Below are 13,849 nucleotides of genomic sequence, written 5' to 3' on the forward strand. Positions count from 1 at the left end.
GTTTTCATCATAAAAAAAGACAGGTGTGGTATAACATATCTATAATCCCAGGACTCCAAAGGCTGAGGCAGAAGGATCATGAATTTGAGACAATCCTAGGTTTTATGGTGAGTTCCAGACCAGCACAAGGTACATAAGGAAACTCTTAAAACACCAGAAAGAGAAAGAAAGAAAGAAAGAAAGAAAGAAAGAAAGAAAGAAAGAAAGAAAGAAAGAAAGAAAGAAAGAAAGAAAGAGAGAGAGAGGGGGGGAGGGAGGGAGGAAGGTTGGAGTAGATATGTTTATGTATTTATATTTATTGTGCTGACCGAACCCAGGGTTTTCCCAAATGCTAAGTATATACTATGCTACTGAGCTACATACTCAGTCCCAACCTAATCAAATATTATACAAGCTAGACATGTATCAAAGCATCAGGCTGAACTTGAACTCAAGAGTTCTGCCTACCTGCCTCAGGAGTGCTAGGATCAAAGGTGTGTGCAACCATACTTGGGTTTTTTTGTTTGTTTGTTTTTATGTTTAAGTGAAATTTAAAAATATGAAGTGAAAAAAAAATCACTTTAAAGGGTATAGGTATACATGAAATACAAATTAATTTCATGTTTAAACTTGGGACCAATCTCCAAAATGTGTATTATGCACTGGTGTGTGTGTGTGTGTGTGTGTGTGTGTGTGTGTGTACATATACACATGCAGAGCACGTGTAAGCACACATATACAAATATCCCAAAATCTGGAAAAAATTCAAACTCTCTAACAATTCTGGTTCCAAGAATTTTGGATAAGGGATACTCAACCAGTATTTCCAAAAACATAACAAACCAGATGCTTTGGTAGTTTTATTTTCCCAATTTACAAAGACACTGAATACCTCAAGGTAAGCTGCAATGGAAAGTATTTCCGATGGTCATGATGTACTGTTCAGTCAACAAGACCTCAATCTTCCTATACTGCTAATGTCCTAGTAGTAGCGGAGGGACTTTTAACTATGCAACGCAGGCAGAAAATATGGAAATTTACCTTCTTAGGCTGCTCAATGTGTCCATATTCAATGATATTAACAACAAAAACAGTAATTTGCATTATCAACTGAAGCATGATTCTTTTTAAATTTACTTACTAAAAGTTTTAATTTACTTATTCAAAACACACACACACACACACACACACACACACACACACACAGCCACATCATTCATGTAGAGGTCAGAGGACAACTCGGGTTATCAAACTTGGCAGCAAGAACCTTTACCTGCTAAGCTAGCTCACGGGCTCTGTGAAGTCTGATTTTAACCTCCTCTAGATTACGTACATCATGAGTTCTCATGGTTATTTACTCCAGGCCTCATGATTCTTAGGCAAAGAAAACTGGGAAAAAAGGAAAGAGAGGGAAGGGAAGGGGAAAAGTGAATGGAAAGGGAAAGGGAAGGAGATGGGGGGGGAGGAAAAGGGGAAGAGGAAAGGATAGAAACGCAGAAATTTTACAGACCTCAGTAAGTATATCCAGATACCAGGGACCTCATTTTAAAAACCAGCATGAAATGAGATGTTAAATGAAAGTCCTTCATCTACAAGGTGACCAAATTTTTTTCACTTTGCCATAAACTGGCCGAAAGCACACAGAATCACATTTCCAGTACTACAAACTACCTCTGCCACCATCGCCACACACACTGCTTCTCCAGAGCATCCAACAAGAGGGAACAATTACAAACTTCATAAAGTACCTGGTAGAACCAAGCTCCTATCACTAAGATTAAACCTAGTGATTTTTTTAAATATATAAATTTATATGTGTATATATACACAAATACACATATTATCACTTGCCATTTACTGTATAAGAAATAAATTCATTATATATTGCTGAGTTAATTAGGGCAGTGCTTTTCAAACTATGGGTTGAACCACTAGCAAATGATGAAATCAATTTAGATCAAAATTATTAATAAAATGGAACTGAAGAGGGAAAATATTTGTTGTGCAAGTAGTATTTGTTACTTACAAATTACCATGTTCACAAATTCACCTCCTGTCTCAAACTTTATTTGTGAAAACAAAATTCATATAGCACACTTGAAGTCATTCATAGACATGTACATGGCAGTGAAAAATTTGAGCGACCCAGCACATATGTTCCCAATTAAGGTCAAACGGTGATACTGACTTCTTTCAGATCTTGTACTAAAAACACATGCCCTTCTCATAGTCCACTTACTGTCATATATATATATTTTCATATATACACATACCTTTTTTTAACCCTTTGTGGTTAGCTTTACTGTTTAAAGGGAAGCCCAAAATGAAGCACAGAATCATGTTTCTAAGAACAGGAAAGCTATGAGGCGCCTTACAATAAAGACGCATGTTACATAAGTTTGTTCAGACATAAGTTACAGTGCTACTGGCTGAGTTCAATGTCAATAAATCAACACTATACATTATATTTTTTAAATTTTTATTTTATGTGTATGAGTGCTTTTGCCGGCATACATGTAAGTGCATCTGTGTCATGCAGTGCCCACGGAGGTCAAAAGAGGGCACTGGATTACCTGGAACTAGTAGTTATAGACATTTTTTGCCACCATGTGGGTGCTGGGAACCAAACCCAGGTCCTCTGCAAGAGCAGCCAGTGCTCTCAACTGCTGAGCCATCTCTCCAGCCCAACACTATACATTAAATAAGGTATGTTTAAGCAGATATACACGTAAGTTATATATCAACTGATAAGCAACTGTGAACAGAGCTTTGCAGGGGTCTAACCCTGTATTTCTCCCAAGCATTATGAGAGTTTAGTATTCAATAACTGCACATGCACAGCAACTCCATAGAGCATAACTACTTAAAAATAATGAAGCCAGGCATGGTGGCCCATGCATTCAATCCCAGCACTCAAGAGACAGAGGCAGGTGGCTCTCTGTGAGATCGAGAGCCAGCCTGGTCTACACTGTGAGTTCCAGGCACCTCTTACCAAAAGACATTATGGAGGGACTGGAGAGATGGTTCAGCAGTTAAGAGCACCGGTTGCACATGCAAAAGACCCAGGTTCAATTCCCAGCACCCACATGGCAGCTAACAACCACCTCTAACTCCAGTTCCAGGGGAATCTGACACCTCTTCTGACCTCTGCAGGCACTGCATGACATGGGTGCACTTACATACATGCAAGCAGTACACTCATACACACAAAAAAATAATAAAAATAATTATTTTTCAAAAAGCGTTGTGGAGAATGAGACCCCAAAAGCTCACTCCTTTCTGTGTTGAAAGCACTTAGCAGGTGTTGCTCATTAAGTCAGTTCTTAGTGAACAATTACCATGTACCACTTACTACAACAGATAATGGGAGATGCAAAGATAACATGGATACATGTTTCCTATGTTTGTGGAACTTAAAAAACTGACTTTAAGGTGACATATTATACATTTGACTGCTTACCAAGTAAAAAGCATTTGTGTAGAAATTTTCCAGAGCACAAGCCTACATTCTAATAGCAGCTGCCTCTATGGAGTAAATCTGAGGAGGTACACACGTGCACGTGCACACACACACACACACACACACACACACACACACGTAATAAAGCCTTTTAGGTGGCTGAATTTTTATCTTTATCCTAAATCTGAAAATAATACAATTTTGCTTACAGTAGAATTTTCTTTATGGTGACAGTAATAAATCTGTAGCCTGCGTAAATACTTCGGTCAAAGATGACAGAGGAATGGGTCTGTCATTTGGGTCATGGAAATTTCCTGAGGAATCCTGAACCTCAGGAGTCACAGATCCCTCCTCAAAAGATTTCCATAAGCAGGTGTGGTGGTGTTAGGATTTAGTCCCAGCACATGGGAGGCAGAGGCAGGCAGATCTCTGTGAGAGCAAGGCCAGCCTGGTCTACATAGCAAGTGCCAGGCCAGCTAAGGCTACAGGGAGACTCTGTCCCAAAAAGACCCCCCCCAAAAAAACATCAAATCATAGAAAAGAATTGAGGAATCATGAAATGGATGAAAAACTAATAACTTCTTAAATTTCTCTAGCCTCCAACAAATTTAATATTTCCCTGTGGTTTTACCAATGTAGCCAAAAGTCACAGTAGTACTAACAATAACAACAGAAATCAGAAATCTTTTCATGTCATGTTATAATGGAAGTACTTGTCAAAATAGTTTATATTTATCAAAACTTCAAATTTAATGTAACAGGTGCATTCCAACTGCATCCTATTTTTAACAATAATGTTTTAACTGTATTTAACTGTATTTCAGTATAACTATTTTAGCTGGTTTTATGTATGTAAAGTACTAATTATTCTGAGGCATTTCATTAGACTGCCAAAGAATCCACAACACACAAAAAGTTGAGAAGCCCTAGATAACAGTTCTCACATAGATGTAAAGGCCTCCATTTCAAAACTGGGAGAGGAGTCATTTTTTTAAATTATTCAAACTGGAAAGCTACCAGAAACTAATGGGCAGCAGACAGATGTAAAAACTTCCAGTTTTGCCTGTAACAGTCCTATATCACCCACTACAAATTCAACTGCTAATAATGTTTCAGTTGAAAAACCTTACAAGAATGAAATCTATGGCATAACTACTCTCACCAACATCATGCTTTCCAAAGATTTAAATGCTAAGTGCTAACCCTGAATTTCAGCGGCATACTAGACTGTCTCTTCTTCATCTACTTTTCTGAAGGGGTTTCATCACTCACATTTATTTCTCCCATGACTAAGCAATCTGCCCAATCTTTTTAAAAAATCAACTCTGAAAAACAAATACAATATTCAACTATTAAGGACTCGATTATTAAAGTAACTAAAATTTTAGTTCTTTTAGCTAGTAATCTTTAAATCTTTAACTTAAAAAAATTTATTCTTATTTATGTGTCTATCACTGTGTGTGTATGCCATGTACGTGTGGGCACATGTCCACAGATACCAGAAGTATGGGGTTCCCCTGGAGTTGAAATTATGGGCAGTTGTGAGCTGCCTAACATAGGTGCTGGAAACTGAATTCAGGTCCTCTGCAAGAGGTGAAATGCTCTTAACCACTAAGAGCCATCTCTCCAGTCCCCAAATCTTTCATTTTTTTAATCACTTTGATTCTTAACTGCTTTGCCACAAAATAAAGAAGAAAAAATATATATTCATTTGCTAGTGCTTTAAACTTATAAAAATAATTTTCATCAGGCAGAAAAAAAAACTGAAATTGTAACAAAAAATAATGCATAGGGATACTCTATATTTTATTTTTATAGTCCTTCACATTGTTACTCTGTATAAATGAAAATTGTTAATAAAGAATGTTATTAAATGGTATATAAGGCAGGTTTAAATCTTTGCCAAAAGTGAACTATTTTTAAACACTATCCTCTAAATAGTTATCGTTTATCTTGTCAATGGGGAAAGAGGGGGAGGCCAGGACTATTCTGTCAAATTAACAGTATGACTGACTACTGTTTGTGAGCTCTCCAACAAATGGCCCCTTTACAAGGGAGGGGGTGTCCACTGGGAAGTAAAGAGAACAGACAGGCTGTAGACTCTTATACTGGAGTTCTCTAAATACACTGCAATACTAGCTTATGGGAAAAGAAACCCCAAAGAGGATAGAGCAAGCAAATTCGAAGTTGTGTTCCATTTATATAGTATAGACAAGGCAAATAAACAAGGATTTGCTTTAAGATAAAAACCAATTATCGGCCAGGCGTGGTGGCACACACCTTTAGTCCCAGCACTCGGGAGGCAGAGGCAGGCAGATCTCTGTGAGTTCAAGACCAGCTTGGTCTACATAGTGAGTTCCAGGACAGCTGGGGCAACAGGGAGACCCTGTCTCAAAAAAACAAAAACAAAAACAAAAACAAAAACAAAAAAAAAACACCAGTTATCATGACAGCCCTTGTGTCATCTACACTAGTCTCCTTCATGGCTTAGGCCTATCATCCCTACCTCCTCTACTGACTGTATCGCTCACTACCACTTTTCTGCTTCAATCCTATATTTTTTTTGTGTGGGGTGGGGGAAGAGGGATCTTTTTTTAACTAAATTTTTGAGATTTTCATACGATATAATTTGATGGTATTTAGATCCCCTTGCCTATCCTTTATTGGCTCCAGCCTAATTTTTTTAATGTACTCTATTACAAATACACACACACACATATATATATTTGTGAGCTCTCCATATATATCTATAAAGGCCTATAGAGTCTAAATTGTGTTCCCAAATGTCCTTCAGTGTGGGTCCATCCACTGGAGCCTGGTTAACCTACCAAGAGTCCCATGTTTGAAAGAGACTGTCTCTGTCCCTCCCAGCAGCCATCTGTTGCCACAATTTTAGGTGGGGATGGAGCTTCTTACCCACTTCCTCATGTCTATGCTGGGATTTTTTTTCTGATTTGAGCTTGCATGAGACTTGCACATACTGTCATCGTGGCTGTGAGTTCAAATGAGTAACTGACCAGCTCTCTAGAAAACTGTTTCCTTGTGGTCATCCACCACCTCTGGCTCTTAAAATCTTTCCACCCCCTCTTCCACAATGATCCCTGAACCTTGGGGGCAGAAGATTGACATAGGTGTCCTGTTCAGGGATAAATGCTCTGCAGTCTCTTGTTCTCTCATGTTGGTCAGTTGCGGGTTTCTGTGTTAATCACCATCTGTTGCATGAGGAAACATCTCTGGTCAGAGTTGAGAAATGCATTAATTCTGCCTAGATGAGGTACACACTGATCAGGGATAGGATAGGATCTCTGTGACCCAGGGAAGGAATTCCAAAGTCAATTCTACTTTAAATGAAGATGCAGAGATGAAAGCTTAGGAAAACAATCAAACTCAATTCAAATGTCTATGACTATGGACAAGGCCTGTATTACAAACTTTCCATCACTTAAAGTAGTAAGTGACAGAGTTTCTGGTCACTATACTGCTTGTGTTAGGTACTAAATAAAATACAACAACCTTCTTATGGCAATTAATCTCACTGGAAAACAGGCATTTATTCTCTTCCCTCATACATAATATTCACAAACATAACAATTTTACACATAAACTCAAGAAATACAAGAAAGCTGACTAAAAATATTACCAAAATTTAAAACAGTTCATAGTGGTAACAGTAGTAAAGACAGTAAAAAAATGCAATCAAAGCTGGGAATAACACACAATATACACAGAGCAGACTGTTCCATCCATCAATATCAGTGAATAAATTGAATTGATTCTCATTAAAAAGTACTCCACATCAAATGATGGCCTCTAAGAAGTGTGGCAGAGTTAAATCTTGTGAATGAATATCCCTAATACCTAGTGCCGTATTTGTTAGTTCTGTTCATCTAATTATGTGTGGGTTGTTAGACAGAATGTGAATTCATGGAGGCAAGTAATTTTTACAGCTAAAAGTCATCTAAAGGTCACTCAGCCTAATTCTACTTCAGAAATGAGAAAATTAAGGACCACTAAGGTTCACAATTTCTTTGAAGCCTCAGAAAACTCATCCCTTACGACTATGCAAAGTAATGTGTAAAGAATTTGCTTTTTATACAAATTTTAGAGATTTCTTTTATTCTAACGTCACTAAATCCCCTTACAAATTTATAGCTTATAAAAACTAAATATACAAATTCATTACAGGGGGCCAGAGAGATGGCTCAGCAGTTAAGAACACTGTTTTTGCAGAAGAACCAGGTTCGAATCCCAGCACCCACGTGGCCGCTAACAACTATCTGTAACTCCAGTTCCAGGGGATCCGACAGCCTCTTCTGTCCTCCGCGGGCATTGCACAACACGGGTACAATTACCTACATGCAGGCAATACACGCATACACATAAATAAAAATAATATTTTTTTAAAAAAACAAATTTATTATAGGACAAACCATGGGTTTAAAAACTCTTAACTCCCCAATCTGTGATTCCCTTTCATACCCATCAGTTCTAGATCTGCCTGGTCAGCTTCCTGTCTAGGAGGGTACCCCTGCTCTTTAACTGCCAGGCTTGTAAGTAGAAACCTCATCCAAGCTAGACTAATACAATACACTCCATATCCCAAGAATCTGAAATTCTGAACTGAAAGAAATATAACAATGATGCAACTAGCAGGGCTGGTGAGATGGGTCAGAGGGTGCTGCCAAGCCTAATGACCTGAGTTCAATTCCCAGGACCCACAAGGTAGGAAGAGAATCAACTCTCAAAAGTTGTCTTCTGACTTCCCTATGTATGCCATGGCACATATGCACCCATGCACACACAGAAACAAAACAAAATGAATTATTTAATTTAAAAAATAGGAATAGCTAATACTTACTGAATGGTGACTACATGCCACATTAACTGCTCTAAGCACACTATAATTCATCCTCCAGCAACCCAATGGGATTTTAGAAATATTGCCATGCCCAAGAATGCAAACCTGTATACTCTGGGCCTAAGATATGTACATTTGGCCAAACTGTACACTGTTCCTCAAAGATAAAACTGGTGATATCAATGTCACTTGCTACTAATGGGTTCCTAGCCTTGGTTCCTAGCCTTGACTATTCAACCTTTCCCTGGAGGCTGTAAGATGATCCGCAGAGCCCATTAATGCAGCTAGATTTCTTTTCTGATATTTGAAATCAGCAAAATCATCTCAACTGTTAAATATAACATAAGGCCTCATTTTTAGAAAATTGATGCAAGTGAAATTTAAACTTTTACATACTTCCTTTACACATTTTGAAGGAATGTGTGTACAAAATGCATTCATCAGTTTCTTTAATAATGCCATTTGCCTGAAGCATAAATTTTTTACTGACTTACCATGCTGATAGGACAATAGATGGTAGAAGAGTTAAGTTATAATGGGCCTTGAATACCATATAGTTCTCAAGTCACTCAATCAATAGATGATGCAGTTCAACAGTGAGGCTCAGAGCCCTGAAGACAACCAGCCATAGGGACCTGAGTTCAAATTCTGACTGTGCTGTTTTATTTTCAATTGGTTATGTTGGACAGACAAGTCACTTAATTTCTAATGCCTCAGTTCTGTCATCTGGAAAGGATGTATTAGCACTTACATATCCTATTGCTAAAATGAGCTCTTAAACCTTCTACTACATTTAGCAAAGACTCAGCCCTGCCCACTAACATACTCTCAGTGTTTCCTGTGATGAACAACCTGAAGCTTACTTCTTCCCTGAATACATGACCACTTAGTAATCAGGACTAGAAAAGTTTACTCCAGAGTCATTCTTCTAGACCACGCTATAAACTCTGGGATCTATTTTGTTTTGCTCAATTTAACCTCCAACCCCAATTTTTCTTCACTCACTTACCAAATATTTACTTAGTGCCTTTTATGTTTTAAAAGTGTCCAGCAGTGAAGATTCAGATAAGAACAAAGGAAGAAAAGAAGTAAAAGATGTCTTCATATCCAAAAGAAGAAAAAGCCAGGCATGGTGTCTTTAATGTCTTTGATCCCAGTACTTGGGAGGCAGAGGCAGCCAGCTCTCTGTGAATTCGAGGTCAGCCTGGTCTACATCGCGAGTTCCAGGTCAGTTGTGGCTACAGGGTGATCCTGTCTCAAAAAGACTAAAAAAAAAAAAAAAAAGAGCTAAAAAAAAATGGTAAAACTATATTGTGCTACCCCCTCCCCACTAAAGTTTGAATCAGCAAAGGAGGTCTAAGGATAGAGAACATGTAAGAACCTTCCTTTATTCTATCTACAGAGCTTGCTTTAAACATTCTATGCTCAAATATCTACAACATAATCTGTACAATCAAACTGGAAAGCTCAAAGTGGGGGCCAGCAAGATGGCTCAGTGGGTAAAGACACTTGCCACACAAGCCTGGAATGAAAAAACTGACTCGACAAAGTTGTCCACTAATGCCTATAGAGTGCCCTGGCATGAACACATCCAAGCACTCAGCATTTTTTTTTTTAAAGGCAGCTCAAATTGTTCTTTCTCTTCATGAAGCCTACTCTATATGAGGTTTTCTCTCACTACATTGACATTTAACATCTTTCTGATGTTCCTTGATGTCCATCAGGTTGTCTGAACCCAGTAGTTTTTGCTAACTTTCCCAATAATATACATAATTTTTATCTTGATGATTAATTTTAAGTTTCATGAAATCAAGACAATATTTTTGTGACCTAACAACCCTTCAGCACACTGGCTGACACATAACTTTGGATGGTCAAATGCTTTTAAATAATTTCCCAGTATCTTATTTTGGTAACACCTGGCAAATTATCTGCTTTTGTTGAAAGAAATACTTCATGTTTTCACAGTATCAATTTACAAAACTGCACTATTGTAAATCATGAAAAAATTAATGCCTAAAATAAATTTGAACATAGTAAGCCCAATATAGGTCTTCCAGCTGAAATATCACTTAAAATACCAAGATAATGGTAAAAATAGAGAAACAAATTTGTTAAATTGTAACAAAAGTTACAATTCAAATTAGTCCTGATCTTTTCCTTTGAAAATAAACTAAGGTGCAGTGGACACAGCTGTAATCTCATGGTGAGGGGGTACAGGAGAGTGATGAATCTGCAGCCAGCCTGTCTATATACCAAGACCCTGTCTCAAAAGCACCCATATATGTTTATATGCATACGAAAACGTGTCTGTGTGTGTGTGCTTGTGTGTATACACTGAATCACATGGTTCATACAGACTTTGGCTCATGCTTGTATGAAGAACCGTCTCTCACAAATCTGCCCATATGTATCAAAGTTAATTAACACAGGACAAAGACTAATAATATTGCAGCCACACCTGTGTGAAAAGCTGAGTATCTAAAAAGACCTCTAAATTAAGAAGAAAAATAAAGATGTCGAATTTAGTTATATGTGCCATCAAAGTAAAACAACAAAAGAGAATTCCTGCAAAACTACTAAATTTTGTTGATTAGCTATACAGACAGAGACAATGTGCATGGGTGAGCACAAGAGTGAATGTGCACACAGGTGGGCAAAAAAACAGGTCTTTGTTTTGAAAAAGAAACAGATCATTCCTTATTCAACAAAATTTACCAAGCACACACGTGTCAGGCACAATTCCATGTATTTGTAATACATTAGTAAACAAAATAAGCAAAGATACAGAGATCATATCCTAACAAGAGAAAAATCTAAATAATAAACTAGGATCCTTTCCCACCCATTTCTTATATGCTTAAGGTAACAAACACTCCGATAAATGTAACGGTGCCAATAAAAAAAAAAAAAAAAAAAAAAAAAAAAAGCAGCAAACTCAAAGAACTTCTAAGAAAGAGAATCTGGGAAGCAAACAACAAAGTCAGAGCAGGGGCTACAGCTCAATGATAAGCGTCCAAAGCCCAGGATTCTATCCCAAGCACAGCAAGTAAAGAGAGAGCCCAGCTAGAAAGAGTTAAGTAACGAAAAACTCCAACCTCTTAATAATTTAGTAGTCTAAGCAAAATATCAGTTTTCAAAATTATAAAATGTAAAATATTACAAAAATTCTAATAAATATAAAATAGTTCAGATGACAACTGATAATTCTGGGTTCTGTAAGAACCCTAAATATGAAGAATAAGAATTATGAAAATAGGCTTTTATGACATCAAAGACAAGGGTTTGAATTCCTGCCCATAACTATCAAGACCTTTTAATTTCTTCATCTACAAAATTGAAAACCATAGCACCTCACAGGGCTGTCATTACTAGAATTAAGTGGTAATTATCAACCAGAAAGAACTCAAATATTATACAGTAATAGACATATAGATTATATACTCATTGCTATATTATCCATCAATAAAAAGGACCAGATGAAATATGCAAAATGGGGACAAATATTAATTACATCATACTGAGAAGTCATACACATGTGTCTTTCATTCACATGAAATTCTGCAAAAATGCAATACCACTCTACAGTGAAAGCAGACAAGTCAGTGGTTGCCTGAAATTAGAGGTAGTGACGGATTAGCAACTGAGAAGCACAAGGACAGTTCCTGACAGTGGAAATGTTTGTCTTGAGTGTATACATTTCTACAACTCATTAAACCTTTACAGTAGAGGAACATACTAATTTTATATAAAAACAGCAATCAATGATGACCTGATTTGGGGTTGAGATTATACATAAGCATATATTTACAGTATCTGAGATCAAGCACCATTGAGACCAAGTTACAGGAAGATGCCAACTGGCAGACCTTAGGTGAAAGACAATGAACAGAAGGGGAAGAAAACAGTAAAGTTGCTACGTTAACAGTAAGGGGCTAAGAGTGGTCAAAAGTACCATGCTACCAGAGGCAGGCAATATCCAGATTACCTTATCAAGGCCAGGCAACGTCAGAAGATAAGTCAAAATTAAGTTAATGACTATATAAGCAAAATTCTCACACACACATTTCAGCTCTAGACCTTAGGCATAAACGCTGAGTTTGGTTTTTTGTTGTTTTTTTTTTTTTAACTGAATGTTCATCCTGATGCTATGGCTGTATTTACCTTCTCTTAAAAATGTTAAATCAAGCAATCAAACACCAAAGGGAAATGTGATTAAGTCACAGTAAAAAGTAGTAATAACAGATAACATAATGAGGTCAGAACTCAAGCAGCCAATCAAAGGCTTAAATGCATTTCCTGCAATATTAATAGTCAAAAGAGAAAGCCAATCACAGAAAACTCCCGCTTGCTTTTGACAGTCACAGAAGCAAGGGAACCAATCCACACACATCCAAGGTTGACAATAAGGCGGGACTGAAGGTTCATTGAAGAAATTCTTCAGTGTGCAATTACTATGAACTTCGCACGCAAGTAACAACATTCCAGAGTCATAAACACTTGTCAAATCAGATGAAATTCGGTCTTAGGTAAATTTTAACCCATAGGAAGAGGGAAGCAGCATGGATGCCAAGACACTGCATGGTCAAAATTACAGCTGTCAACGTGGTCGCACTGCGTCCTCAACTTGCTGAAAAGAACCGCCTCGGATGCTAAGTCTCGGGGCTGCGCCGGGAAGTGCCGAGCGGGCTTGGCTTCCTAGTAATGGGGCTCCTTCCTAGCGCGGCGAACCGTGCGAGGACCGGAGCCGGGAGGCAAAGGCCGCGCGCGGCTCTCTAATGCGTCCCGCTCGGCAGTCGCTGCCCCGCCGCAGTGTGGCACCGCCCGGTCCCGCCGCCACACCTCCCGCAAGGAGCGCGGGTCATCCTCTGGCTAGGAAGGAGAGGTCCGTTTCTAAAAGCGCTCTACTTTTCCTAAATCATTTCATGGATAATCCAATGCAAACACGAATTTAAAAGTGGAGTGGACACATCTAACCAAAGGGCCTCTCTGGATAAACTAGAAGCGCACGGGGGAAAATTCTCCGCAAGGTAAACAGAGGCGGTGCGCCAAGTCCGGACGGCGCTGCGCTGCGCCATTCCCGGCCGCGGCTTACGCAGGGCCCCCTTACGGCAGCGTAAGCGGCGCCCAGAGCTAATCACAACACTGGGACGCAACAACATGGCGGCCGCGGGCGGGCGCTGCGCCGGCCCTGGGCTTTACGCTACTCCTCCAGCGTAGGGTCCCGAGCGCGCAGCGGCAGCGGCGCCCTCCAGCGAGCGTAGAGCGCTCTGTGAATGGCGAGGCCCGACTGACAAAGGGGAGGGGGAGGAGGGAAGGGGGGGTAATAAACACTCGAGTCCCTACCGATTCCTCCTCCTTCTCCATCCCGGTGGGCATCTGGGGCACGGCCCGGTTGATGGAGACGCAGTCGTTGAGATCAGGCATGTCCTTGCCGCGATAGATGGGCAGCGGTTTGGCGGCGTCCAGCGCCCGCGCTCGGAAGGAGAGTTTACTCATTGTCTCCCCGCCTCACAGGAACAGCCCGGGCGGCGGCGGCGGGGCGGGCGGGG

At 39.2% G+C, this 13,849-nt stretch overlaps 1 protein-coding gene across 2 annotated transcripts in view; it reads right to left on the minus strand.

Annotated features, from left to right (window-relative positions):
- Positions 1-13,841, minus strand: part of Epc2 (enhancer of polycomb homolog 2) — a 134,708-nt gene extending 120,867 nt beyond the window's left edge. For both annotated transcript variants that reach the window (XM_008825169.2, XM_008825168.2), the window contains exon 1: positions 13,644-13,841. In XM_008825169.2, coding sequence (XP_008823391.1) covers positions 13,644-13,796 — 153 coding nt within the window. In that variant the 5' untranslated portion in view covers positions 13,797-13,841. The remainder of the gene's footprint in view (positions 1-13,643) is intronic.
- Between the last annotated feature and the right edge of the window lie 8 nt (positions 13,842-13,849).

This window comes from Nannospalax galili, unplaced genomic scaffold (genome assembly GCF_000622305.1).
Source record: "Nannospalax galili isolate Female #2095 unplaced genomic scaffold, S.galili_v1.0 scaffold87, whole genome shotgun sequence".
Classification (NCBI taxonomy): domain Eukaryota; kingdom Metazoa; phylum Chordata; class Mammalia; order Rodentia; family Spalacidae; genus Nannospalax; species Nannospalax galili.